This window comes from Orbicella faveolata, unplaced genomic scaffold (assembly GCF_042242905.1).
Source record: "Orbicella faveolata isolate gen_17 unplaced genomic scaffold, um_ofav_v1 contig_48, whole genome shotgun sequence".
Lineage (NCBI taxonomy): Eukaryota > Metazoa > Cnidaria > Anthozoa > Scleractinia > Merulinidae > Orbicella > Orbicella faveolata.
Genome location: NW_028301578.1, coordinates 14,887,635 through 14,913,680, shown reverse-complemented (window position 1 = coordinate 14,913,680; position 26,046 = coordinate 14,887,635). Strand labels below are relative to the sequence as shown.

Below are 26,046 nucleotides of genomic sequence, written 5' to 3'. Positions count from 1 at the left end.
GCTAACAATTACGTCAAAATGTTGCTTTTTCAATTTTCTTTTTAAATCGAAATGTCTTTAAAGAGATTTTGAATACCGTAATTCAACTAAATGCCGTGATGTTCAATACGGCGTTACACGTGTAATGTGAAACCGGGGAAAAATAACATAACGACATATCAGGTGACCTCCTGACCTCAGAGGTCATTCGAATTGTTTATTTAGGGCCTGATTACATGGCGAATTTCAGCCCGAGCTGAAATTTCAGCCTGGTTAGCCGGGCTGAAATTTCAGCCCGGTTTCTGAAACAAATTCTCATGAAATCAAATTGGCGATTACATGAAGAAGGATTCAGCCCGGGCTGCAATTCAGCCCGGGCTGAAAAGTCTGAAAAAATCCCATGTAATCGAAACGGAATTTCAGCCCGGGCTGAAATGCAGGAAATAAGATGGCTGCCGCTACGAAGTAGAAGCGATCTCAGTGGAATAAAGGCGATAAAATAGAGAATCTCTCCAATTTCAAAGCTTAGATGGAATATAAGAACATCGAGACAAGGTTAAACAGAACTAGGCTGTCAGGGAAGCCATGAACTCGGCAAGCTTGAGGACATATTTTCTTTCTATGCAAGTACGTCTTTCTGGCTGAGAGACAGGTTTCGTTTCAGTTCCATCATCATTGTAGGGTGTTACTATCCTAAAAAGTTAAAAATTGAACGCCAACAAAAGGTCAAACTACGAGAGAAGCAATGCGCCTATTTTCATGATTCGTGTTCTCGGCGCCATTTTGATTCTCTGGAGACTTTTCGCACACAATTTCATATTTCGCGCCGAGGCTAATATTTCAGCCCGGGCTGAAATTCTTTATGTAATCGCAACAAAATTTCAGCCCCCCTAGCCGTGCTGAAATTTCAGCCCGGGCTGAAATTCGCCATGTAATCAGGCCCTTAGTGTACGGGGACTGAGTTATTTACTCATGAGTCGACATAAGGCATATGGATATGAGTAACTAATTTACTACGGTTTGAAGCGTATATTCTCTCATATTTCTAAAGGACTCTCGACTGAGCAAGACGATGAAAACAGCCAGGACCGTGTGTGCCACTCAGTGTCTCATATCAAATATAAACACTGTCGACCTTGTCGAATTCTATGGCCGTTTACGCTCGCTGTTTTACTGGAAATATTTCACAGAACAGCTCACAAGGACACTGGGAAGTTAAAGTCGCTTCTATAGCAGCAGAAGGAACGTAAGTAACGGTGAGTCGTTGTTTCCTGTTTTAAACCGTTGCCTTCCAAAGAATAACCTTGTGATTTGCATAAAATTGAACTCGCTCACATGCCGTAACATTTTATTTTGCTGACGGAGAACAATTTAATTCCCAGAGCTATAACTTTTCGGGTGAAAAAAACAATAACCAAGGTTTCCTAAGATGTAGATATTTTGACCAAATGATATATACAAGAGGCCATTTATACTAGTCAAAGTTGGCCTTTATTTGTTTCTTGCCAAGAGACACAAATGGCGGCTGTACAAATACCCTTCGTTAAAAAGCTACAAACAAAACTTCGAGAAACCTGTTACACGATTTTAAAGTATAAGAATGAAATAATATTTGTGCCAAGTTTTGTTTTCATAGGATCGTTTTTACGCCCCCGCTGTTTTCGTAAAGAAGCGTGAAATGCTATACATTTTAAGCCGCGACAACCGCCATTATATGCAAACTTCGAACTTTCTTAAATTTTGGCCGTAAAATAAATCGTTGGAACTTTAAACCATTTTTCCATGAATAAGTTCACCCAAAGGTATATTATGGCGAAATAAAAGAAAAATCGATTTTTCGTGACTGTCTTCCGATTCTCGACACTCAGAAAATCACTCTTAAGCTTTAAAATAAACTAATTGGGGACACTACACACTACAAGTTAAAAGATATCTTAGCCACATAGAATTAACATTATTTACAATTTAATTCGGGAAAACCTTACTAAATAAACAACTATATTAATGAAATATGTGAACCTAGTTTGATACAAGAATTTTAAAGATATCAAATATATATGTCTGAATCTCTGAAAACCATGTCAAATTTAGGGCAAAACTTTTTGGCCTGCCTGCCGGGATAACCGGCAGGGAGGCCTTTGATGCCCTGGAAAACCCATGGCGGTTTCCCGATGGAGCAGACAGTCCAGGTTCCCAGCTACTAGCCGATACCAAGCGGAGTCCCCAGGGTCTAACCCCAGGGGGTGGAGTGGGTCACAGAGAAAGGCATTTTTGTCAGTTGAGCGGTTTTCTTTACAGGACGAGCCTTGGCCACCTACGTCCTGCAGCCTTAGGGGCTGGCAGCCAGCTAGCCAGTCACAAGCAAGGTGGGTGAGTAGGCTGTTTATTGACAGACTACCTGTGATTGATTGAGTGAAAAAGCCTGTGTATTTTCTTTAGCACGGTTTACATAAATCCAGACATGTATTGGGGCAGAATGTTTTGGGGTGGCTCTAGTTTAGCTCTTGTTGCCCCCAACTGGTTGTGGGTGACACTCCGAGGATGCCGGTGCATGCTGGAAGATTTTCCAGGCATTCTGTGCCAATATATGTCTAAATTTATGAAAACGGCGTCAAATTTGGGCCAAACTTTTGCGGCGCTTGAAAACGCAAGGGGCTTTCGTCGTAAAGGGCTAGGTCAGAGAACCCAGGTGCCTGGCTACAAGTTGATTCCAAGCTGGAGCTCCAGGGCCTAACCCCAGGGAGTAGGGTGGGCCACAGAGACAGGCATTGTGTCAGTTGAACTGGTCATTTTCTTTGCACGACAAACCTTGGGGGCTGGCAGCCACCCAGCCACACGCAAGCAAGGTCTGTGATTGACTGAGTGAAAAAGCCTGCGTATTTTCTTAGAAGAGTTTTTGGTTTTCACGTTTTCACGTTTTCACACATGTCAGGTTATCACGCTTTTCATAAATCCAGACACATATATATAAAATGTAAAATTTATAAGTGACATTTTAGCCACGTACCTGACTTTAACTTCAATCTGCACATCCACGTTGTAGATGACCTCACCTTTTATCTCCAAACCAAAAAACCGGTCTTTGATGATTTGCTTACCATCCTTATCCTTTTCAGTAAACACTCCCATTGATACTATAACTTCCGCGTCAATTTTGAACGTCTGTATGACAGTTATGTAACCCTTGCCATCAGGAAGCTACAAATAAAACAAAAGCAACCAATCAATCTGGTTCGGTCTGTACGAATCATGAAGGCAGGCCAGCCATCTGGCAATCCGGTCGTTCAGTTGGCTAGTCGGCAAGTCTTCAGGTTGGATAAATATTGCCAGCTCGGAGGTACAGTCAATCAATCAATCAATCAATCAAGCAGTCAGTCAGTCAGTCACTCAGTCCGTCTGTCAGTCAGTCAGTCAGTCTTTCATTCGGTCAGTCAGTAAGTCGGTCAGTCAGTCAAGCAGACAGGAAGTCAATCAGTACGGCTCTGATGGTTAAGTCGCTCAGCTCAGTCAGATTATCTTTCGACTCACTGACTGTTTCGTGGACATTGTCCAATTCATATTTTTTGGACACTTCGGCGTTAACTTTTTACTGACTCACCGATAATGTCTTTGGCACGGAATAAGTCCTCGTTAATCTATATGTGTCCTTGTCGATATCCCTCTTGTGCCTTCTGTGTTCTTTGTGCAGTTGATCTAGACTTGCGATGGTAACAGCTGTACCATTTAAAACAGATTGAACTGGAAGAACCTCAATCAGTAAAAAATCCCCAGTCACGTGTGATTCCACCACCTACAAGCAATAGGAAATGGTTAAGACACGTGCCAAAAATCCACTCCAATCTCTAATCTCAAACATGTCAAACTCTACAAAACATAAGCAGTGAAACATTTTCATACAGTAATAATTCATACCTCGCTTAGCGTTCCTGGGTTAGCGTTAACCAGCTTCCGAACAACCCGACCTGATTACAAGTTTACCTGGTTGAGCCCGCGATCTAAACGAAAAACAGCACTCGGTCAGCAAACAACTTCAAGAGCTCGAAACTTGAGCCAGCGATATGGTCTCGTGATACAGGTCAGAGGATACCTTGCCTTGACAAGTGCCAATTGACCATAGAATGGATGTCCAATATCAAAGAAGTACGCAATCAACCAAGGCAGTATGGCCGCCATGTTGCGCGACTCCGTCGGCGCCGTCGTCATTGTGCGTACCCTCCCATGGGCGATACCGCTAACCATAAAAACCACGAGAAAATCAATTCATGGGTTTCCTTTCTTTCCTATATGAGTATGGTGACTATATTGCGGACTCAAGTTCAGAGCTCATCGAGGTCAAGTGTATTTTTTTAAGTTGACCGCTGTCCAAGTATTGTTTTTTCTTTTTTTTTCGATTGGATCGCGTGCCCAAGCCAGGTTAACTTACTGTTATTAGGGCTCGGTTGTTCGGAAGCCGGTTAGCGATGACCCAGGATTAAAAGTTAACCAAAGGTTAATTTTCTTTGGTATAAAAATGTTTTTTCACCGCTCGTGTTTTGTGTAGTTTGAAATTATTCAAACTCAAAACGAGTAGCAAAACGATATAAACTCAACGCATAGTTACAAAGCTCAAATCAATATTATCGGTTATCCTGGGTTAGCTTAATCGGGCTTTGAACGACCCAGCCTGGGAGTTCCGCTTTTAGGCTTGGTTAAGTAAAGTTCTTATCTTAAGACCAAGAAGCATACTCTAGATGGAAAATTAAAGGCACCCTTTAAACCATCTTGATTTTGTCAGTCCGTTTACGCCATTTGTAAAGTTTTATTATTAGTTCTGACTAGATTTGTAAATCATTGTGCCTTTTGTGTGAGCTGTGACTTGATACGTGGGATAGCTTAAGTTTCAGTTATCGCATCAAGATGTTTACTTTTTATTTCTTCTAAATTCAGGTAGAAAAAGGTTACCAACCTTTGCGATAAAGGGATTACTGCTCCTTCCTATGATGGAATCGTTTACTGATATCTGTTGTTTTTCACTGTCAGGTTCAGTTATTATTAATCTATAACTGTTATCACCACCGGTACAGACCACGTCACTGTCAGATTTCAAATTTTGCAGACGAGGTTTAAATCTAACAGAAACAAGAAAAAAAACACTTTACTGTAATATGGGTTATTGAACAAGTGTGAGGCCAAGATGGTTGGTGTTTGTTTTAACATAGTTCATTATATGGCTACGCTGAGCGGGCAAGATGAATCAGATCCTGCGCTGTGATTGGCTATCCAAGAGCGCAAAATGCCGCTCGGGATTACGCGCTGTGTCCCTCAAGGAAAATTTGTTCTTTATCCCATATAATAAATCCTTCATTGAGTAAGCTTGTTCGGTTAAGATGGCTAGATGTTGGCCATGTTATTTTTCCCAATAGAAACGCCATTCATTACTTCCAAACTTGATTTATTCTAACTTTCATTACTTGGCCGGCCCCTAGCTTGATCAAGTTAATTTTGACAGTTCTGTAACACATAAAGACAATATCCCATAGATTTATTGCCTACTATCAACTTAACTTTCAGAAGTAAGTGTCCCCTATTCACCGACCCGTTGTGCTCTTACCTGTGTATCCAGGTAGAGTTCTCTGTGCACCTCTCAAGTTCTGCTTCCATGAGCACCATATCTGAAATTTGATTGACTCTAACCACATTCTCTATAAATCCATGACTCTGGGCAGATACCACTACATCCCCTGGTCTAACATTTACTGCGTGATCTTTGCGTATCACCAGAAACTGAGAGGTCACTAAATCATCGTCCACTTTGTAAATGTGTCCTACGCACTTGAAAACTGACGTGTCTAAAAGTCAAATTCAAGATGAATTGATCAACAGATCGATAAAATACAGAATGTTTCCATTTAATTCTATCCGACTTTCTCGGACAATTCCATAGAAACGTTGCTTTATTTGCAAGCTTCTTAAACGCAATGAGGATACAGATCCAAAGCAGCCTCAATTAGGTAACTAGCAAACAATCTCAGATTGCGTGGCTTTTAAATCAGATGTAGTTAGAAATAATTAAGTGATACTTTCAATGAACTAACAAATGAAAGAAAATCCTGGCCCAGTGAACGGTCTGTAATTGCTTTACTTTAAAGTGAAATTTAAAAAAAGAATCCCGCTGTGAGCCCAGTAAATAAATTCCCTACAAATAGAACGATAAAATGTATCCAAACTTGTTAAAGAAAATTTGTTGTATTGAATACATTTAAGACTCACTCGCAGGTAACACATGAAGAACAGTGTTGATCAGTTGAATTTTTCCATCAATTAGACCATACAAATCATCTAAGTTTGGTTCTTCATCCAGCGTCGAGTCATCGACCAGGCGAATAGGAGAAACTTTCTGAGTAAAATCGGCATATTGAATGACGTCCTCAATCTTGGAGGGTGTTCCAATTATTATTGTGTATGGCCCTGTAGATTGTGAAAAAATCAACATTATTCTTTGTCTCAAAAGAACCCAAGGCTCCAGAAGATAAAAAAAAAGGTTCCATAAATTGCTTCAAGGAACAAAAGTCAAAAATTGTGTCAAGGCTCCAAGGTGATAACACCCTTGAGCTCTGACTCTCTGGGTCCGATTCTATCTCATGAGCTCCGGGATTTCAAGGAGCCTCTTCCCTTAAAATATTGAAGCCATTAACCCTAGAGTGATGGGTGCTAAGGTCTGTTAATAGTTGAGAATAACAGCTAATAACGGATTCTCGTAATGTGCACGTGTAAATCTTACCCGTGTTTGTGGTGTCAGTAACTTTGTGCATCACACCGCCCGCTTGCGCGCTAGATAACACGTCACCAGCTTTGATTCCCAGATCTCTAGGGGCAACAAACACCGACGTCGCATCGTCTTGACCAGGAAGGAGGACGGGACAGCTGTAGATGATGGCGGTGTTGGGATCGATGACTTTTACGTTACTCTTTAATATGGTGCTGTTTATTCGATTTGGATCTGTGTAATCCACTTGAACAAAGCCATGAGGACAACGAGTTTCATTCCATGCTCTGCATCTGCCCTTTTCCTATAAAGATATCAACAGACCTTCTTTATCGAAGACAATTAGCTTATTTGTGAAAAATTCAAAGTCTTGCAAGACTAAAGCTTCAGTCAAATATTTAAGCGACTGGGAATATTGTGGCTGCCCTTGTAGGGATTCTAATCCTAACTTTATTTACAAATGGCCGGTAGCTTTCCATCTACAGGAATTTAGAGTTACGTAAACCTGTGCGGAAGTGTAACTAACTCTAGAATCATGTGCGGACACCCCGTAGGATCACAACCTTAGCTTGTCGAGGTCGGGGGGCTTGTGCGTCTCAATGAACCTGAGAGCTATGCCAGCGGGCGATTCATCTCCTGGTAGGGCCACCTAAGCCGGACAGGTCAAAGGATAGAGGCCTGACAAAAAGTGATCCAATGGACCTCGAGGTTTGGGGGTTGGGCACAGGGTTAATAACCCAGTCTCATAAAAAGGTTTTTGTTACGGAAACAGTAGCAAAGGAAACTGTATATACTGGGTGTGCGGGCCTCCCAGAACATCGGTAGATACTCGTATGAATGTCAGTTGTGGAAGCCGAAAGGAAGTCACTGGCAGGATAATGGAAGTTCTGAACGCCAAGTGCAAGACCAAGATAGGATTCTGGAATCTGAGAACAATGTATCACACTGAGAAACTGGCGCAAGTTACATCAGAGATGAGACGTTACAGCTTACACAGTACTGTACTCGGGAAGGGACCGTGAACCGTGAAGAGAAAGGCGAGAGCAGACAAACGAGAGCGTCGAAAAACTGAGGATAAATGAAAGCAAAAGGCATACGATAGAACCCCTTCACAATATTAGAAGATCCTGACTTTGCCGACGATCTATCTGGCTTTGATCTCCCACAGCCACCAACACATGCAGGTCTGAAGATCAGCTAGAAGAAGATTGAGCTGATGATTTAAAACATCACAAATCCTCCACCAATCCGAGTGAACGGAGAGGATCTCCCAACAAACGAGGAGCTTACATACCGAGGCAGCATAGTCAGGCATGGTGGGGGAGCAGGCAATCACATCAGCAATGTCTACTCAAGGCCAGGAATGCATTCAGAATGCTCAACAATATACGGAAGTCTTAACAGTACAGCATCAAGACCAAACTAAGGCTGTACCAGAGCTGTGTGACTCCACCCTTCTGTACGGCTCAAAATGTAGGAGAATGAAAGTAAGTTAAGTGACATAACCAAGCTATCAGTCTTCCACACAGAGAACTTAATTTAATAGAATATTCTGTTCAAACACCATCTCAAACAAAGAGTTACTTGCTCAGTGTCATCAAGAGCGCATGTAGATCATTCTCATGAGAAGGCAATGGAAATGGATCGGCCACGTGCTCAGACGAGAACCCGACAACGTACATCACACGTGTAGCCGTCCATTGGACACCAGAAGGAAAGAGAAAAAGAGGAAGACCCAAAAACACCTGACGAAGAACTGTGGAGGGAGAGTTGAAGATCCTTTAGGGTACGATGCTGAAGCTAGCCCATAGCAGGCAGCGGTGGAGGGCCTCTGCTGCTGCCCTACATGCCAGCAGGCATAAGGGCAGTAAGAAAGTATGTAAGTAAGTACACCTATGCGGAGGAAGGAACTGTGCAAGAGAAGTGTCTTGCCCAAAATTACGATGCAAGGGTAATTAATGGCCGCACTTCTAGATTGTTAGTCCTTAACCAGTTTATTGGCTGGTCAGGTTACTCATTTTGTAACGATATTGAAATCGTAATTAATGGTTTCAGAAACTCACAACATAATTATAGCACTTCTCTAGATCTTCACACTTCTGGCATGACTCTGAGGTAGTTGTCTCTTGACTTGTGTTACATTGTCTGTTGGTGCAGTCAACCCTCTGTAAAACAACAACAACAGTGTTCATCGAGGTGGCCACTCAAATCATCAATGTCGACGAATATTTCCCTTCTCATTAAATACCCAATTTTTATGTGAAAACAGATGCAGCTCACAACTGGAGATATTAATGGAACTTATTACCCAATTCAAACCTTTTCGTTTGTGATCTTGCATCTGTTTGATTCTTTCCTTAAAATGATAACTCTCTTTCGAATCAGAATCAGTGACAGCTATTAATAGACACATGTATTTACCCGTATATTGTTGGAACAATGGTCAACGCTGCCAACAGTATAACAAGTATAGTAAAACCAGCCTGGACACTGCTTGGCATAAGGCCCAACAGAGGTACCCGGCATGCATTGTTGTGAGCTGTCGCACCAACCACATCCTGGATCTTGGGAACAGGTCAAACAGCGGTGAAACTTGGTGCAATAGGAATAGGTACAGCCTCGACCCTGAGATAGAACGAAGTGTTTTATTTAGCAAGGACAAAAGAAAAAGTATTTAAACACCTAACGCTCGGTTTGATTCCTCGGCCCCTTTCCGTGTTATTCTGCGACGACTTCAACCATGAATTTTAACCAATCACAGCACGATTCTAGCAGTGCGATTGTTAGCCGTTAGATAATTTTGATTGGCTCCTAAATTGATTTAAATGTCGTTGACTTCAACAGCACTCGCAACAAAAAAGTAACGAGATTTAGTTTTATTTGAAACTAGCGCGTCGGAGACATCTCTTAAATTTCGAGCGACAAAATCATAATTTGAAACAAGTAATTTTCAGCTCGACTGAAAATTCCGGAATAATTACAAAAACACCTCGGAACTCAGCAGAAAATAACTCTGACCCGAAGCCTGTGAAAGTGGCGACGAAAAGATGTTTAAATGAACCAGCCAGCGCGACTCACCAGATAGTCTTCCGACTGTTATAATGACTGACCAATCAAAATTGTGTATTTCATTGGCTAACATTCACGCCGCTACAACATGATTGGTCTGATCACAAACGAACTCAAGTCTAAAAGTTTCGGGATGGAGGGCACGAACCAAGATTTGCACAATTAAGGTAATTTTCGTGCCAAGATAGAACAAAGCCAAGAACTGGGAATCATTACTTCAATTCTAATGTTTACACCTCAACTTATCTTACAAGATCGAGCGACATGTATTTACTAATCTTTGATTTTAAACCTACAAGAAATCCTGGTAAGCACTTGCACACGTTTGGTCCAACACATTGGCCATTGCCAGAGCAGTTGTGCATATCATTGCAGTGAAACTGAGAACAGTCACGTCCAGTCCACCCTCGGTAGCAGAAGCATGTGGCACCAACACAGTCGCCGTTGTGAAAACAGCCATTTGGACAGCGGATAACTAAAAGAGACGGGAATTTAAGAGCTACAATAGTACAACTAAAACGCACTAACGGTAAAATCGGTTTCTAACGAGTCGTGAAGTTCACTCAGTGTTCTTCTGTGATGCTCAAACTTCTATCAGAAGTACAAAAAAAATTGGACTTCTGATGATCGGGTCGATCTATTTGACTTACCAGCTGTTCTTGTGCAGACAAAAGGGTAAAGACTGTTACAGGGGACTTCTTTTTGAACTCTGTTGTGTGTCATAACTGTACACTGCGGACTAATTCGTTCGCCACCTCTCTCCTCTTCCTGTTGAAACAAAAAGTGAATGAAAACTGCGTAAAATGGTGTCCTTTTGGGCAATCAACACCTTCATCGCTCACTTTGGTGCTCTTAGGTGCCTTCCAAAAACATTTTTTGTGACATTTGGTCATCTTGCAATAAAGTTTATCTAGAGAGTATGCCACTCTTTGGTTTTAATGTAATTACATACCAAGTCATCTTTCGTTGTCACCCATATAGGCACAGGTGGTTTTCCATCTGGTCTTGATGCCTGTATCGCCATATTGATAAATTCCATATCATCTGGTATAGAAGGCGATGCCACATGTCCTCCGTAGTACTTTAAACACAAGTAAAATACAAAAGTCAAAGGATGCGAGGGCGAGAAATAATTATAGTATGAACTTGAGGCAAGAAAAACATTCCCATGTCTGAGTTTGGTCCTTAGTACAAGCGTGAATATATCACAGCTGAGACAAAACTTATCATCAGTGGCGAGGTTTCCGATTTTTAACATTAATTTTTTACTCTAGTGTTTTTGTTTCAATATTTTGTACTATGGCGAAAGCGTCATTTTGATATTTTCTTAGATTTTTACATAACCACACCAAATTGGTCTTCACCACCATGAGAAATCCCATTGCTCAGGAATTCTCTGAAGCAACCAATGGCTCAGTGAATTGCATACCTGGCAATAATCTTTGGCTTCGTTTAGAGTCCTACTTCCACTTCTTAACGCAAAGCACGTTGATTTTATGTTCCGCCAGTCAGCGGGACAGCCAACTACAAAATAATGGAACAAGAGCGGTCAGTTATAATTCATGGTAATTAGGGATCATTTGACTGTGAATTCACAAGTTTTCTTAGTTAAAAGTCACTTTTTTAGATTTTCTTTTCCATTTTGTACTCACTGGATAAGACGTTTCTCGGTGGAAGCTTTTTGAAAGGTTTGTACTCAACAGTGGCCAGTCTGTAGTCATCCTCTTTCTCGTATATTCGCGAACCAACCGAAGACTCTATTCCAACGCCCCACCAGTTTCGTGCGGCATCAATCGGATCAGTAACCGCTTGTGTCGTTGAACTAAACTCGTAATGGTTGGACGGATTCTTCAAGTTGTTGCTGTGGTATTTCATTGGTCCGTTGGACAGGATCGTTGCACCGTGGTTTCCGCCAAGTCCTTTGTTAAGATAAAAAGTGTTTAACTCGCACTTCTGTTCTTTGGACCAAACATTGGAAAGGTCGTACTCAATGGAGTGTAATCCTGAGTTGTTGTAGAAAAAGTTGTTCACGATTTCACTCTGTGTTTCAGAAAGCGTTATGGTGCTACCATGACCCAGGTTACTTCCAAACTGGTTGTCCACAATGTAAACAAAGCTGGTATTGGGTTTCACTTCTTTCCTTTCTGCTATGAGTATTGTACCGTTTGCATTATTGATTAACGTATTGCCATATATTAAGCTTCTTGGTAAGCTTGTTCCGTCGCTTCGCCCCAACTGTGCTTGAACTCCACCCAAACGGTTTTCAGAGATGAAGTTGTTGGCAAGTGTAAACTTATTGTCTTGGATGTCCAAGAAAATAGTGCTCTTTTGATGCACGTTTAATGGAGATGTAGTTGTATCAGTGATTTTACAACGCTCTGTGGTGAGTTGAGGTCGCTTATCGCTTCCATCGGACACAGATATGTAGCTTATTGCTTGATGGCTGTTGTTACTGAGTACACTGTTGAAAATGCGGTGTTCTACGGAAAAATGGTTAGATCTCAAAACACGAAATTATTCTTAAGGACAAACTGTAACCTTGAAACAACTAACAAGCAAACGAAGAAAGAAAAAGTCAGCAAAGAAATCGTTACGAAAGAAACTAGCTTGAGTCCCTGCTATAACTATGATGAATTCAAATTTTAGTACGACTATCGCGTTGACTTGGAACAAGGTACGCTGTTTAACCTTAATTTGACTCTTTCGGCATTTGACTTAACTGGACACAGGAGACAATCGAACATAACTGTCTACTAGATGGACGTACATTACATTTGAGGAAATCTACGTACATCGACTCGCTGTGCAAGCAATCTAGAGGATATGTTTGATTCTTTCCGTTCTGAGGAGGGTTTGGGTAACAAATAACCGTGATCAAAAAGGGTGCGGTAAGTTTGTGTTGTAGATGATAAGAAATTAGTTAAAGAAGTTCACCTTTATGAGAGCAGCTTCGCAGTTCTAAATTGTCAATAGTCACAAAGTTTCTTGAATAATAGCTTGTCGCATTGTAGTATTCGCCTTCAAACAACAATCTATACTCATCGACGTCGTTAGGAAGTTCAACAATCACTTTCCTCCAACTTGGTACCTCGATAGTTTTTGCTTCCCAAATTAACCTCTGTTCAGTGTTGGGATACTTTCCTGTAGAATGACACATGATGAGTCATATATATAAAAAAATAGTGACTTAGGTAAATTTTAAAATCAGTTGGACAGACAGGGTAACAAATGAGATGCTGTGGGTAAGAGCAGGCGAGGAAGCAATCGAGACTCAGTTTTTGAAGATTAGAGGTTGACAGGTCACACCTTAAGGAAACCAGCTAACAACATCACCCGACAGGCACTGCGATTGAACCCTCAGGGCAAGAGGGAGGGGGTCGTTCCTGGAGAAGGGGTTTGCAGTCTGAAATGAGGTGGATGGGCCACGCATGAAACACACTAGGAAGGCTTCCCCAGGCAGAAGCCGATGAAGAACGAAAATGGTCAATAGCCGATGCTCCAGCCGGAGCTCAGGGACAAATCATCACATAACAAAAGTTATAAATTATGGAGATAGATGTCAACACGACCCTTGACTTTCCCTGCTGTACCAGAAATCATCGTTATCTTATGCAGAGGGTTAAATTCTGCTTTATCCAGTTTAAAATGTTTCCATTTATAGCTAGTCAGCTACCTCAATACCTTGTGGACGTTAAACAGACTTTCAAGACTTTCAGTGCAAAACTAAATGGCTGAACAGAAAACAAGTCATACTTGACTTACCTGTTTGTATGTAGAGTGACAGACCAGCTCTTCCTTTTCTTACCACTCGGTAGAAGAACACAACAGAGCATAACTTGGACAGTTTTGTTATTGGAGGGCTAATGATGGCTGCGCGCCCGTCAGTGTATATATATAGTGAGTTGTCATTGCCGATCAAAAGCCGTTTTCCTGAGGAGAAAAAAAAATGTTTGCACATTGCCCACTTTTACCACTTTCTCAGTGGAACAAGTTATTGAAGCTACAAACGGAAAAAACTTATCATGAATGACATTACAGCCTTATAGTGATAATAACCAATTTGGCATAGTGTAGACATAGAGAAATTCCCGTAGTCTTCCATTTTTACATGTACTACGCAAATAGATCTGTTAACACAACTGAAAACCATAATTATTTACACTTCCTCCCTTCCCCCACGAAAAAGGAAAACCACCAACTACCGAAACACATTACTGTCAGTGGAAACTGAACAAATTAAATACTTGAGTCTTGTTTTCAAATTGGAATAAATGAGTAAAAACGCATACATTTAGCTGCCTCTTACACGGTAAAAACACGTACCGTTCGGAGAAAAGTAAGAATAGTCATTTACGGCATCTGACCATATATGCCGAGCTATTCTCCATGTTCTCGTTACGTTGAGACCTTTGATTGTTATGTTGTCAAACGTTTGCCAACCGCAAAAGTCTAACTCGAAGGTACAAGGAGCATCTGCGAGGTAACAAAATAAAGATTAGGGCGTGTAAGCCCTAAATTCAGATGAGGTTACATTTTATCATCATGAACTGACGTTTCTTTGCAAGTTTTAATCTTTAAGTATTATCAACAAAATAACGAGCGATATAGAACAGTTTTTAGTTCCGTTTCCGTAAACTCCTAACAAAATCAAAATTGGTTATTGTTTTACTGATGTATATCATATGGAGAAAAATCATAAAGAAACGTACTCACCGCTAATATTTATGTCCTCCACTTGAATAACCACTTTAGAGTCCACGTCACCATTCCACTTCAACAAAATTGTATCCCGTGGGATAAATAACTCTTTATGATCAAGAGCTGTTATGTCATTGTTTGACCTGTCCACGATCAAATTGACAGTGTGGGTGGAATCATAGACCATCAACCTCTGAGAGCCCTTGAAGTGTAACAGGGTTAACTTGATTCCTTGACCCTTGGGTACGGTTAAAACTTTCTCGCAATTTTCCGTCGCCATTGTGTTCTGTAGCCTGGGGATGTCGAAATAAAGAAGTGTTTGATTCATAACATTGACAACCTTTTCCGCATGGCATAGAAATGCTCGTCCATAATTGACTCGAGGGATGTTTTCTGCATTTGCTTCCTCAAAGGAAATACCTCTTTGGTTTCCTGATGATTCCGAACTCTCCACCAGAATGTTGCGGTGTGTTTGTAAAAAGGTTATTCCGGATTCTCCACTGTTAACAAACTTGCTGTTATTTAGATGTACATCAGTTCCTGGTAAGTGAATTCGTAAGCCCCCGGATGTACAATTTCTAATCGTGACGGATTCCAATTTTGGTACATTGATTACCGCTTCTACTGCTGGGACAGCCATTCCATGGCGATAACCACAGTGTGAAAACTCCACGTGATCCAATATGGACTGCGCATGGGACCCGTTCGCATCTCTGGGGGATATAAAACGAACATTTCCCCAGGGTGCACCTTGACATTTCACAACCGCAAAGGCACTGCTATAGTTGAACGCTCGCTGCTTATAGAGGCATTCGTGTAGAAATGTCTCGTTGCCATAGCAATGTAATTCCATTAGCCAAGTGTCGTTTAAATTTCGTCTGAAGACATCTGAGTTCTCCTTGGTAACATTTGGTGGACCATATCCAAGCTGTCTGCATGCAACTTCTGTGATGTTCCTCAAAGGGGTACTGCCAGAAGGAGACACTGGTTTCCAAGAGCCCTCGTGAAGCACTTCTGCCCTCCCCTCCCATGGAAACTCTCCATCCGCAAGTCTCACAGGTAAATGTGAATCGTTATTACTGTTTGCAGGTCCGTTTACTGTGAAGATAATTGGCATTTCAAGTGTTCCGTGAGCTTTTAGCGCCCCAGCAACAAGTATGCTCATTCCAGGGCTTACTTTAACCGTGACACCTGCCTCTACGGTTAGTGTGACGTTAAATAGAACAGTCAAATCTGATGCCACGCTATACGGGCTCTGAGAACGTTTCAGTGTTATGGACTCGAACAGTCTTCCTGAAAGGAGGCTTCCATGCTGATTAAAATCGTGCTGTTCAACCACAGTTGAAGTTGGGTCGTCATTACTTAGAAGGAAAGGCCAATCATCGGCGATAGCGAAATCGTAATTGTCATCAAAGTCTCTTATCCTGTCACGCACTTGACTTCCGACTGCAGTTCCCCACCAGTTATGTGTCACGCTCACAATGTCACGCGGAGAAATGGCAGGAATCAAGACACAAAGCTCCCTCAGGTATTTGGAGTTATTAAATTTGTTAAAGCGGAATTCTGTTTCTTTGTGATACAACATGCCGGAAATGATCACAGCGCATGAATCCCCTGCAGCTGACAACTGTGCTGAGTTATGAGGAATGTTTTCGGATAGAGTGTTGTTTTTGAAGGTCAACTCTTCCTTCTGAGCAGTTGGTTGGTGGTTATGTACGACTTGAAGCAGGAAAACACTACTAGCCCTGTTTTGGGTGAAAGTGTTGTTTGCAAACTTAGCTTGTTGGTCCAAGCGCAGGGCTTCTACCACACTCCTATCCCCGCAATCATTCTCGTTAAACACGTTATCTGCTATGGAAATAGGAACATATGAAGCTGTACCTTCAAGAAGCACACAGCGCCCTGAATTGAACTCGAAATCGTTGTTTTCTATAATAAAACTACTTGCTTCCCTGCGAATGTCAATCACTGCCTTATCTGGACACTGATTGGTCAAGAACCTATTGCCACTGACAATCACGTTTGGTCTGTACTGCGAACCATAGAAATAGTAACTTCCCATGGTGATGACAGAAAAGCCTCGGTTTTCACTGAAAGTGTTATTGAGGAACACCCACCTTACTCTTTCAGTTCCAGACAGGATTTCAACAGTGGGTCCCTGGTTGCGAAAGAAATTGTTCAACTCAAACTGCATGGTGACAGGTACGATTCCATAATTGTTGCTGCAGCTAACAGCCCCCTTCTTGTTCCAAGCGAATGTACTGCCAATGACGAACAAGCTCAAATGCATTTGTCGATAATGCCCTTCGATATGGAGACCCCGGTCCTCACCGTTCGTGAAAGTTGAGTTTAAAATGCGAATTGTGCTCTTGGTGTCCGAGTAGATGAACATACCCTGGCGCTGTGATCCATTGATTGCACAGTTCTCAATCGTAAATTCTTTCGAACCTGAGTACATGGGATTTACTACAATTCCTTGCTTGTTCTGTTCAAGAGTTAATGAGGTAAATTTAACTTCCTCGATGCCACGCGGCATAAGTTTGATCCCGAATTCCTTGGAGTTGGTAATGTCCGTCTCAGTAATACTGAGAGATTTCAACTCGTTTCCTCTAATCAGGATACTTCCTTTTTGGCTGTTGGTAATCTTCGTTCGAGATATGCTGATTTCTCCACCGAGGTAATTAAGTTGCTCATTCTCTATAGGAAAGAACAATGGAAATAAATCCTTAGTACATCAGTAAGGACTTGAGTACGTTACCTTAACTTTTCCAATCGTTTATATAAGTACGCCAAGATTGCCTTTCATTTTAAAGCATTGTCCTGTTCGTCTGGCAAAATGTAGGAAAATATTAATTTGAGAACGTAGCGACTTTAAGAAGCGTTCCTATAACTTGCCTCGGCATGAAAAAGAAAACAAAAACCTGGTAAGGGCGGCCACGGGGCAGACGTTGACCCCAGATACAGAAATACATTTATGTGGGATGATTGGGGGAATTCAGGCAAGAAGGTGCCAACTACTGTTTTGAGACACAGCTCAAGATTAATAATTGCATTAACATGTGGTGACAGTTAAACAAAATTCAAGAAATCAACGAATTATTACTAACCTCTCACTGTATATACCAAAAAGTTGATGGCAAGATTTCTGCTGTTGCGCTTGTAGAGATCAAACACGATTGATGATTTGGTCGAGTTGAAGGTAGGACGATCCTTCCATTGTAAAGATTCCATCTTCCATGGTGAACCAACTGATGTATTTGCACCGTCATACACATGCGCGAAATGGCCGCTGTAGCTGTACGGAAATAAGTAATATAGATCCTGAATAACGAGTTTATAACCTGGCTCTGTTTCCATGAGGTGCTGACACCTCAGTTCCGAGCTATATTCCAATTTCTCCAAGGTGAAATGGAATACTTTGTCTCCAGCCAGAAACGTTTTGTTCCCTGAGCAAACGTGGAAAGTCTTGTACACATCAAGGCTGGCCATTTCAGCAGTGAACGTGTTTATTTCATCCCAGGTACTTTCATAAATGAAACCATTGACGTCGTTTCTCGTCAAGTTTACGTCCGTAAGTGCAAGCGAAGGAGACCGTGACAGGACACCGTGAGATTTAGTGTTTGATACAGCAGAATGCGGCATCAACGACTGGTTGTGGAACACGCTTTGATATACCACTTGCATGCCAATACCCACTGAATTGTTTATGAAAATATTTCTTATATTGTGGTGAAACAGATCGACTTTGAGAGCTGCACCAGGAATCTGGATATCACTGCGATAGGCGTAGCCAGCATCGTGGATTTCCAGGTGTTCCAATGAACTTTTATGGTTTGTCATCGCCAGATGAAGTCCCGCCCAGTTATAATGCTGGCAGTAGACGTATGCCGTGTATCCCGAACACTTTGGACCATAACTCCAGGTATTTGCACTGCAGTTCATTATATCCTCATCGACGTTTGTGTCACAACGAACATTGTGGACAAAGCCAGGTCCTTGCGCAGGAGGGGAATATAATCCATAGCTATAATAGTAGAGATCGAGCTGTTGGCAAATGATTTTTCCTTCATTGATGAACGGTGTCCAGTATGGCAAACACATCGGCCACCAGGTATCATTGACCAAAAATTCCACTCTACCCTCCCACGGTCCAGGCCCCCCACCCAAACGAAATCTTCCTTGGTGAAGTTTCTTGATAAATCTCACTTTTTCGTTTTCTGTTCCATCGGCAAGAAGCCTCCCATGTACAACTATTGCTGACCTGGAAGGAAACTGTAGCGTCACATTTTTTGGAATGGACAGCGATCCATTAGTAAGGATGATGATGTCATCCCGTACTTCGTAAGATGAGACAGCGCTTGATAAGGCCAGTGGTCTATCTAGAATTCCACCAATCCTTGCACCTTTGAGAAAGCAGGATGGTCTTTCTATGCCTGAATTAATGGCTCTTGTCTTTTTCGAAGATAGAAGGTAAGGGAAGAAATCCACTGTAGACAGTTGTACCCTATGTTGGAAATCAAAGATTCTGTCCACGATTTCACACTCCTCTACCGTTCCCCACCAGTTGAATTTAGCGTCAATAACTCGTCGGTAAGCATGACGCAGAGTAGAGAGCTGGAAAGCAAAGCCCGCATTTTCTAAGATGTTTTCGCGCAAATTGAAAGTACCTTCTTTAAGAACAATAACTGCCTGAGTTGTAGACCTTCGAAAAAATGTTGGAAAAAGGTCTTTTGGGGCGACCTCGTTGTCTTCAAAAGTATTGTTTCTCACAATGGCATGACGCGTTTCGGGAAACGAGCTGTAGTCGATATATAAAACGTTCTCAGCGCGATTCTTCATAAAGATGTTTTTATCTATTTTCACGTTAACAAGGTTACTTTTGTAGTTTGCGCCACAGTTGTTGTTGTCCAACAAAGTCAGTACTTTTTCCGTGTTGTTCATGAAGGTGTTTGACTCGATAACAGCATCCAAGCCAAGGAAACCAGTACAGTAAACGTAAAATGCATTCCCTTTGTTCTGTTCAAAATAGTTGTTAGTAACGATAGTTTCCAGTCTTCTCGGTCTCAACGAGGAAGAGCTCCACCAGCAGGAGTCTGGGGACAAGAAGATGCCTGCCTTGTTGTTGCGTGCAATCTGATTCTTGCTGATTACCATAGTAACGTTGACAACTGAATCACTCCAATACTGACACTCCGGGCCTAGCTTGACTCCATATTGACTATTGTCAGTTACTGTGCTCTCTTCCAAACTAAAATGCGTAAACTGATGCCTTGGTGGAAAAAACCGATTGGTAGTTCTCACGTCAAATAAGCTGAGTCCGTGCCTCAGATTTGAATTTGCCGTGCAGTTAAAGAACTGATGAGATCCAACTTGGTTTGATATGCAGCAACCGTCTTCTCTGTTGTTGGACAAATTTGAAGATCTGAAGTAAGACGATACTTTGCCATCGTAAATTCGAACCCCGCTGTACGTGTTCAAAACTGCACTGATATTTCGGAAGTGAATTTCACCGGCTCCATTAGTAATCGCAAATCCTTGGAGTGCGTTACTATCGAATACAGAGTCCGAAACGTTACTTCTAAATGTAACACGCTGAAAATACACTCCATTACGTACATTTCCTTTGGTAGACAGTTCGTGAATACTGCATGATATGAAACTGCTATCAAGGATCGCGAGACCGTTGCCGCTATTGTTAATAAAGTGAACACTAGTAGCTGCTATTGCTCCAGAAATATGTTGAACAGTCATGCCTTCTCCTTTATTCCGAAAGACCTCAGTTGAGGAAATCGTCAGCTTTCCTGTAAAGTCTTTTAAGGATATGCCTCTCCCATGATTTTCATTAAACGTGCTGTTGGATATCACGATAGAGGAAACATCTAAAATGAGAAATAGCCGTGATGTGACTTAACTTCTTAACCTTGGTGTGGGTGTGTGGGTTTTCTTTTTGTGCGGAAGGAGACGGGGCAGGGCTCGTGGGCATGAGAAATACAGTGCCCTTTTTAGATCGTGTGTACAGTCTAAAAAGCCGAGATGATGGGAAAATTGCAATGAACTCATCGTATGCCTGTCAAACGCGTAAAAAATGGTCAAAATGAACATCAGATAAGGCTGCTCGAGTGTTTAAAATCGTGTCGACTTTGTTTGCTTTTGTACAAACCTTCTTGCTTTTTATCAGGTTAATAGCCTGTACTGAGAAGCGGTTTTTTTTAATTACGCAGAACGGACAGAAAAGAATGAGGCTTTTTAAAATGTACAACGGGGCAGATGATGAAATTCGACTAATTTATTTGGTGTCACTCGACTTTCAGATTTAAGGTGTTCTTCATGTTCTACGAGTGAGAAAAATTTTTACCTTGATCATCTGTGATTAGAAATTTCAGTCTTGCATCATTGCTGCCCGCGCTGAATCGAAATTTCATGAACAGTTCGTGACCAGAGCTTAAGGATGGCGTGAGAGCCTGATTGACACCTGTCCATTGGTTCACGAACGTGAGTTGGGTTGCATTTATCGTGTTCCCGTCGTGAACATGGAACTCAAATTTTTCGCCAGTCATGGATTGATAATGTACGGCCAAATGTCGTCCTGGCCGAGTTTTAATGACCTGTGGAAAGAAGGTGAAAATTGAGATTAACCTCCTCCGAGTATTACTTAAGATTTTATTGAAATCTAATGAACTTAAATCGTTCGTCAAACATGTTGACGAACTTAAAGTTCTTCTTGCTCAGTTTTCATTTGATATTCTGGCAATTAATGAAACCAAACTTGACGAATCCATAAAAAGTTTCGAACTCCATATACCAGGCTACGAATTTATCCGTCGTGATAGAAATAGACATGGTGGAGGGGTAGGTTTTTAAATAAAGTCTCCTAATTCTTTCACAGTGCGCTCCCATCTAATCGTAATTAATCTTGAAAATTTAACTATAGAAATTCGTAAACCGAACTCTAAGCCTTTTCTTGTAACGAAGTGGTACAGACCTCCCTGTTCTCCAACCGATCTATTTTCGAGTTGTGATTCATTTATAGGTAACTTAGATTCTCTCGACCTCGCGTACTATTTGTTTGGTGACTTAAACTGTAATTTGGCCTCTCCTACACCTGATGCAAACACTCTTCGTTTACTTGAGATTTCGGATTTATATGGGCTCAAACAACTAATTAATGAACCAACACGTGTTACAGAATCCTCATTTACATTAATTGACCTGATCTATACAAATTATACAGACAGGGTAGGCTGTTCTGGAGTGTCCCATATGGCCATAAGCGATCATAGCCTCGTCTATATTTATCGGAAACTATCTTCTGATTTACCGTCTAAGGGACACTCTGCCATCTCTTACAGATTTTTTCGAAATTTTGATCGTGAAAATTTTCGAAATGAAATTCCCCAGCAAAACTGGTCGTTCGATGAATCAGAAGATCCAAATTTGGTATGGTCAAACTAGAAAACAAACTTTTTGCGCATTGTTAACTCACATGCTCCTCTTCGAACTAGACGTACTAAATTGAACAAAACACCCTGGATTAATTCAGCCTTGAAGAAGGGTATGCGTTGTCGCGATGCTGCTAAAAGGAAAGCGGTAAGAACAAAGAATCCTCAAGACTGGGCCAATTACAGAAAGCTCCGAAATCGAATCAACAATGAAGTGAAAACCACTAAGGCATCCTATTATCACAATAGCTTTATTCAATCTGAGGGGAATGCTCGAAGGACTTGGAGAACTATAAATAACCTCATGTCTCGTCGTCAGAACAACCAGATAGTAAAGGAAGTGAAAGTAAATGACATCTCTATCTGTGACTCTAACAAGATTTCCAACGCCTTTAACGAACATTTTTCAACTATTGGGCCCAGACTAGCCCGTGAAATACCTTTAACTTTGGACGAGGAGTCGGTTTAATTTAACTCTGTTCCTGAAAACTACAACAAATTCTGTTTTCGTCCAACTACAGTAACTACCAGTGTTGTCTTTACTCATCTAAATAAATTGGCAAAACCTAAAACTACAGGGCTAGATAATATCTTGACTAGGTTGATTCGTGCGTGTACTGACATTATCTCAGGCCCGTTATGCGATCTGTTTGATAAATCCCTGACGTCTGGCATATTTCCTGACGACTGGAAATGTGCCAGAGTGACTCCGTTGTTTAAACAGGGCGAGTCATTGATCTAAACAACTACCTACCTATCAGTGATTTCCGTTGTCGCCAAAGTGTTCGAGAGGATTGTGTACGATGAGTTATACAACTTCTTAAATAGTGAAGAAATCATCTCTAAACAACAATCTGGTTTCAGGTCTTTACACTCAACTGTTACTGCTCTTCTTGAAGCCCCTGACAGCTGGGCGTTTAATATCGATCGTGGCTACGTCGATGGTGTAGTGTTCCTCGACTTAAAAAAGGTATTCGACACTGTTGATCATGAGATATTACTTACTAAAATGAATCGGTATGGCATTCAAGGGAAAACTCTTGATTGGTTCAAATCGTGTTTGACGAATCGCACACAACGGTGCTCAGTTAACGGTTATCTCTCTGACTTCACCCCTCTTAAAAGTGGTGTGCCACAGGGAACGATCCTTGATCCTCTTTTATTTCTAATTTATATTAACGATTTGCCTAACTGTTTATCGTTCAGCGTACCTAGAATGTATTCTGATGACACCCACATTACTTATGCTGGTTCTGACTTACATTTGATCCAGTCTAATCTATCTCACGACCTTGAAAAGCTAAGCAAATGGCTAGTGTCTAACAAACTTACCTTGAACGCTACAAAAACTGAATTTATGCTGATCGGCTCTAGGCAAAGATTAAGTACTCTATCTGATACACTCGAACTTTCCATTGATAATGTTCCGATTGAACAAGTTTTTTCTGTGAAATCCCTTGGAATACATATCGATGAAAATTTAACGTGGCATTCCCACATTAATAAACTGTGTAAAAAGATCTCTTCCGCTGTTGGAGCCATAAAGCGAGTTAAGCCATTTGTGCCTCAATCGACCCTACTCAATATTTACAACTCACTAGTTCAACCTCACTTTGATTACTGCAGCCTTATCTGGGGTAATTGTGGCAAAACATTATCTAAAAAGCTACAAAAACTACAGAACCGTGCTGCTCGTGTTATAACTTCATCAAACTATGACGTGGATGTCGATTCCTTATTTCACAAACTCAGCTGGAAAGACTTGAAATCTCAACGTTAAATTCAGAACGCCTTAATGGTCTTCAAGTCTTTAAACGGTCTTGTGCCGGAATATCGCACGTCTAAATTTATAAAGCGAATTGAATCAAGCTATTCTCTGAGGAACTCGGTAAACAAACTTGTTGTCCCCTTTCCAAGAACTAACTACATGAAAAATAGTTTTAGTTACAGCAGCGCAACCCTTTGCAACAGCTTACCCTGTAACATTAGAGAGTCTGGTTCATTAAACAAATTTAAACGCCTTCTCTACCATAATTTTTAAACACGGCATTCATGGAAACCAGGATTTTTCTTCAGCGACATATTAATGTAAGTTAATACAATGTTAGGATTTGGATTTTTAGTCATTATTGTTTAATTTTTTCTACCTGATGTTTTTACTGTGTTTAAATAATGATTAAAGATTAAAGATTAAAGATTAAAGATAGAATGCCTGACGTAGAAAACATGGAAGTGATAAACAAAATCCCTATGTAGGATTGCCGGAGACAAGGGAAAGTTGACAAAATTGAGGCCGTTTTTTTCAAAATTTACCATCCGTTGCGCGGCTGTTTAACGAACCAAAGAGAGCCTACACGACGTTTGCTAAATTGCAAATGTAACAAACTGTTTGAAAATATATACGTCATCGGCTTGGAACTGGCATGTTGAACAAGTTTATAGATCTACAAGCACGCCGCAACACTGTGCCTCTTTGGCTATGCAACAGTTTGCGATTCACGATTCATACGCAGGCATCATTTAGAGGGAGAAGGAGTTTTGTCTAGTCTCCTTTGTTTCGTATAAACACAACAATGGGCGTGTTACCTTGGTGCATTCAACATTCGTTCTTGCTTTACCCAAAGCCTGCAAATTGATTGGAAATGTGATAGCATTCACATCCACAGAACAAAAATCCACTGGATCAGGAACTATCTGGCTATAGGACAGCCCGTCTCCATTTGTTGTGTTCCACACTGCTGTGTTCTGAATCGTTACTGCCTTTGATCTGCCTTTAATCCGGATTCCTGCAAATTGGTTGTCTTTGATGCTGGTGTCGTTAATGGTCAGTGGAGAACTGAGATTGTCAGACCTCACACTATGTAGAGAACCTTTTATTGTCACATGTTCAAGGTCTGGGAGGTATTCGCCGCCTATGATGGCTTCATAGCCCAGGGACATGTCCACATATTGAAGAGATGAAGTCTTTTGTGTGCTGGAAAAATCGATTCCCTTCCAGTAAACTTTGCTCGACAGTAACTTTGCTAAGCTGTGGCATTCTACTCCAACATCCTCAAAATGACCTAAACAGTAGGACAGAACCCTCTATTATCTCACCAAATGGTCATGGAATTTAACCTCGCACTATCTACATCCTGCTAATCAAGCGGGTAGAAAGAATTTAAAAATACATCAACTGTTGGTTACGTGGAATGCGTCAACGACAAAAGACAAGTTACTTCATGACGTTATTACTTAAGATGTCATGGCTATCGTTACGCTTAAGCTTGATAAATGTTACTCCCTTAAAGGTGACGGAATCTGATTTTCTTGGGTTCTCTTCACTAAGCAAAATCTCTTTATACGTCTCGACGTATTCTGATCGTATTTGTTCTCTGATCAAAGGCGTCGTTCAGTTGATTAACTTTAGATCATCTTCTCTTGACGGCGCGCATTATATTAATGCTGCGGCGTTAATCTACTGCTAGTCGCCCTCTTTTCCTGTTTGACTTACCACAATTTTCAACTCCGATTCCAGGATATTTGCACTCCAGCAAACTCTCCTCAGTCCCCATGCAGTTCACATCGTCCAACCAAGTGGGCCCCGTTCCCCTGCCGTGTCTGTAGAACCTTTTGGCTCCCAAGAAACCCAGCTGTCTGCAAGCAACCTGTAATCATCAAACACAAAATGAACATAAAACGTCATATCAGTCAACTCATAAGCTCACCCGGCCAGTGCTATTCAAGATTCCATTCAACAAGATGGAGTATGATCTCGCCTCCTACCCCCACCCTCCCAGTTCTCACCCTTGCCTCTTCCCCGTTTACGACATGCGGTCAATGAACTGCTGCTATGGAATAAACTCTAGTTGCTGTTATGCTCTTGTTATAGTAGGCGAAATGGATTATAAAACAAGGCAGTTTCCCTTCGGTATAACATAGTTGTCTTATTATGTTGCACAATGCAACTAACAAACTTAATTTATTTCAGGACCCTTTACATTTCAATCTATCCTTTTCGCGCTCATTCCCATACAAGTCTAAAAACTGTTCCTGTAAACTTTGTTATCAACATGGGTATTCTCCTTACTTGTCTCTGCATTTATGCAGAGGTACTAAGGAGAATTTGACTCAGTA

General features: G+C 41.3%; 2 protein-coding genes across 2 annotated transcripts in view; both read right to left on the bottom strand.

The window, feature by feature from the left end:
- The window catches only part of LOC149096667 (uncharacterized), a 71,108-nt gene that overhangs the window by 32,709 nt on the left and 12,353 nt on the right, over positions 1 to 26,046 (bottom strand). The gene's annotated exons all lie outside the window — the stretch shown is intronic.
- Positions 1 to 26,046, bottom strand: part of LOC110044849 (uncharacterized) — a 54,915-nt gene that overhangs the window by 28,214 nt on the left and 655 nt on the right. Inside the window, exons 2-22 of the mRNA XM_089281182.1 lie at positions 25,424 to 25,577; positions 24,517 to 24,992; positions 20,847 to 21,096; positions 17,599 to 20,370; positions 14,507 to 17,188; positions 14,117 to 14,266; positions 13,556 to 13,723; positions 12,728 to 12,934; positions 11,446 to 12,273; positions 11,223 to 11,317; positions 10,746 to 10,874; positions 10,444 to 10,561; positions 10,090 to 10,268; positions 9,146 to 9,349; positions 8,788 to 8,889; positions 6,740 to 7,028; positions 6,229 to 6,426; positions 5,570 to 5,807; positions 4,925 to 5,087; positions 3,578 to 3,769; positions 2,987 to 3,177 (exon numbers count right to left, since the gene is read on the bottom strand). Coding sequence (XP_089137308.1) covers positions 2,987 to 3,177; positions 3,578 to 3,769; positions 4,925 to 5,087; positions 5,570 to 5,807; positions 6,229 to 6,426; positions 6,740 to 7,028; positions 8,788 to 8,889; positions 9,146 to 9,349; positions 10,090 to 10,268; positions 10,444 to 10,561; positions 10,746 to 10,874; positions 11,223 to 11,317; positions 11,446 to 12,273; positions 12,728 to 12,934; positions 13,556 to 13,723; positions 14,117 to 14,266; positions 14,507 to 17,188; positions 17,599 to 20,370; positions 20,847 to 21,096; positions 24,517 to 24,992; positions 25,424 to 25,577 — 9,785 coding nt within the window. The remainder of the gene's footprint in view (positions 1 to 2,986; positions 3,178 to 3,577; positions 3,770 to 4,924; positions 5,088 to 5,569; positions 5,808 to 6,228; positions 6,427 to 6,739; positions 7,029 to 8,787; positions 8,890 to 9,145; positions 9,350 to 10,089; positions 10,269 to 10,443; positions 10,562 to 10,745; positions 10,875 to 11,222; positions 11,318 to 11,445; positions 12,274 to 12,727; positions 12,935 to 13,555; positions 13,724 to 14,116; positions 14,267 to 14,506; positions 17,189 to 17,598; positions 20,371 to 20,846; positions 21,097 to 24,516; positions 24,993 to 25,423; positions 25,578 to 26,046) is intronic.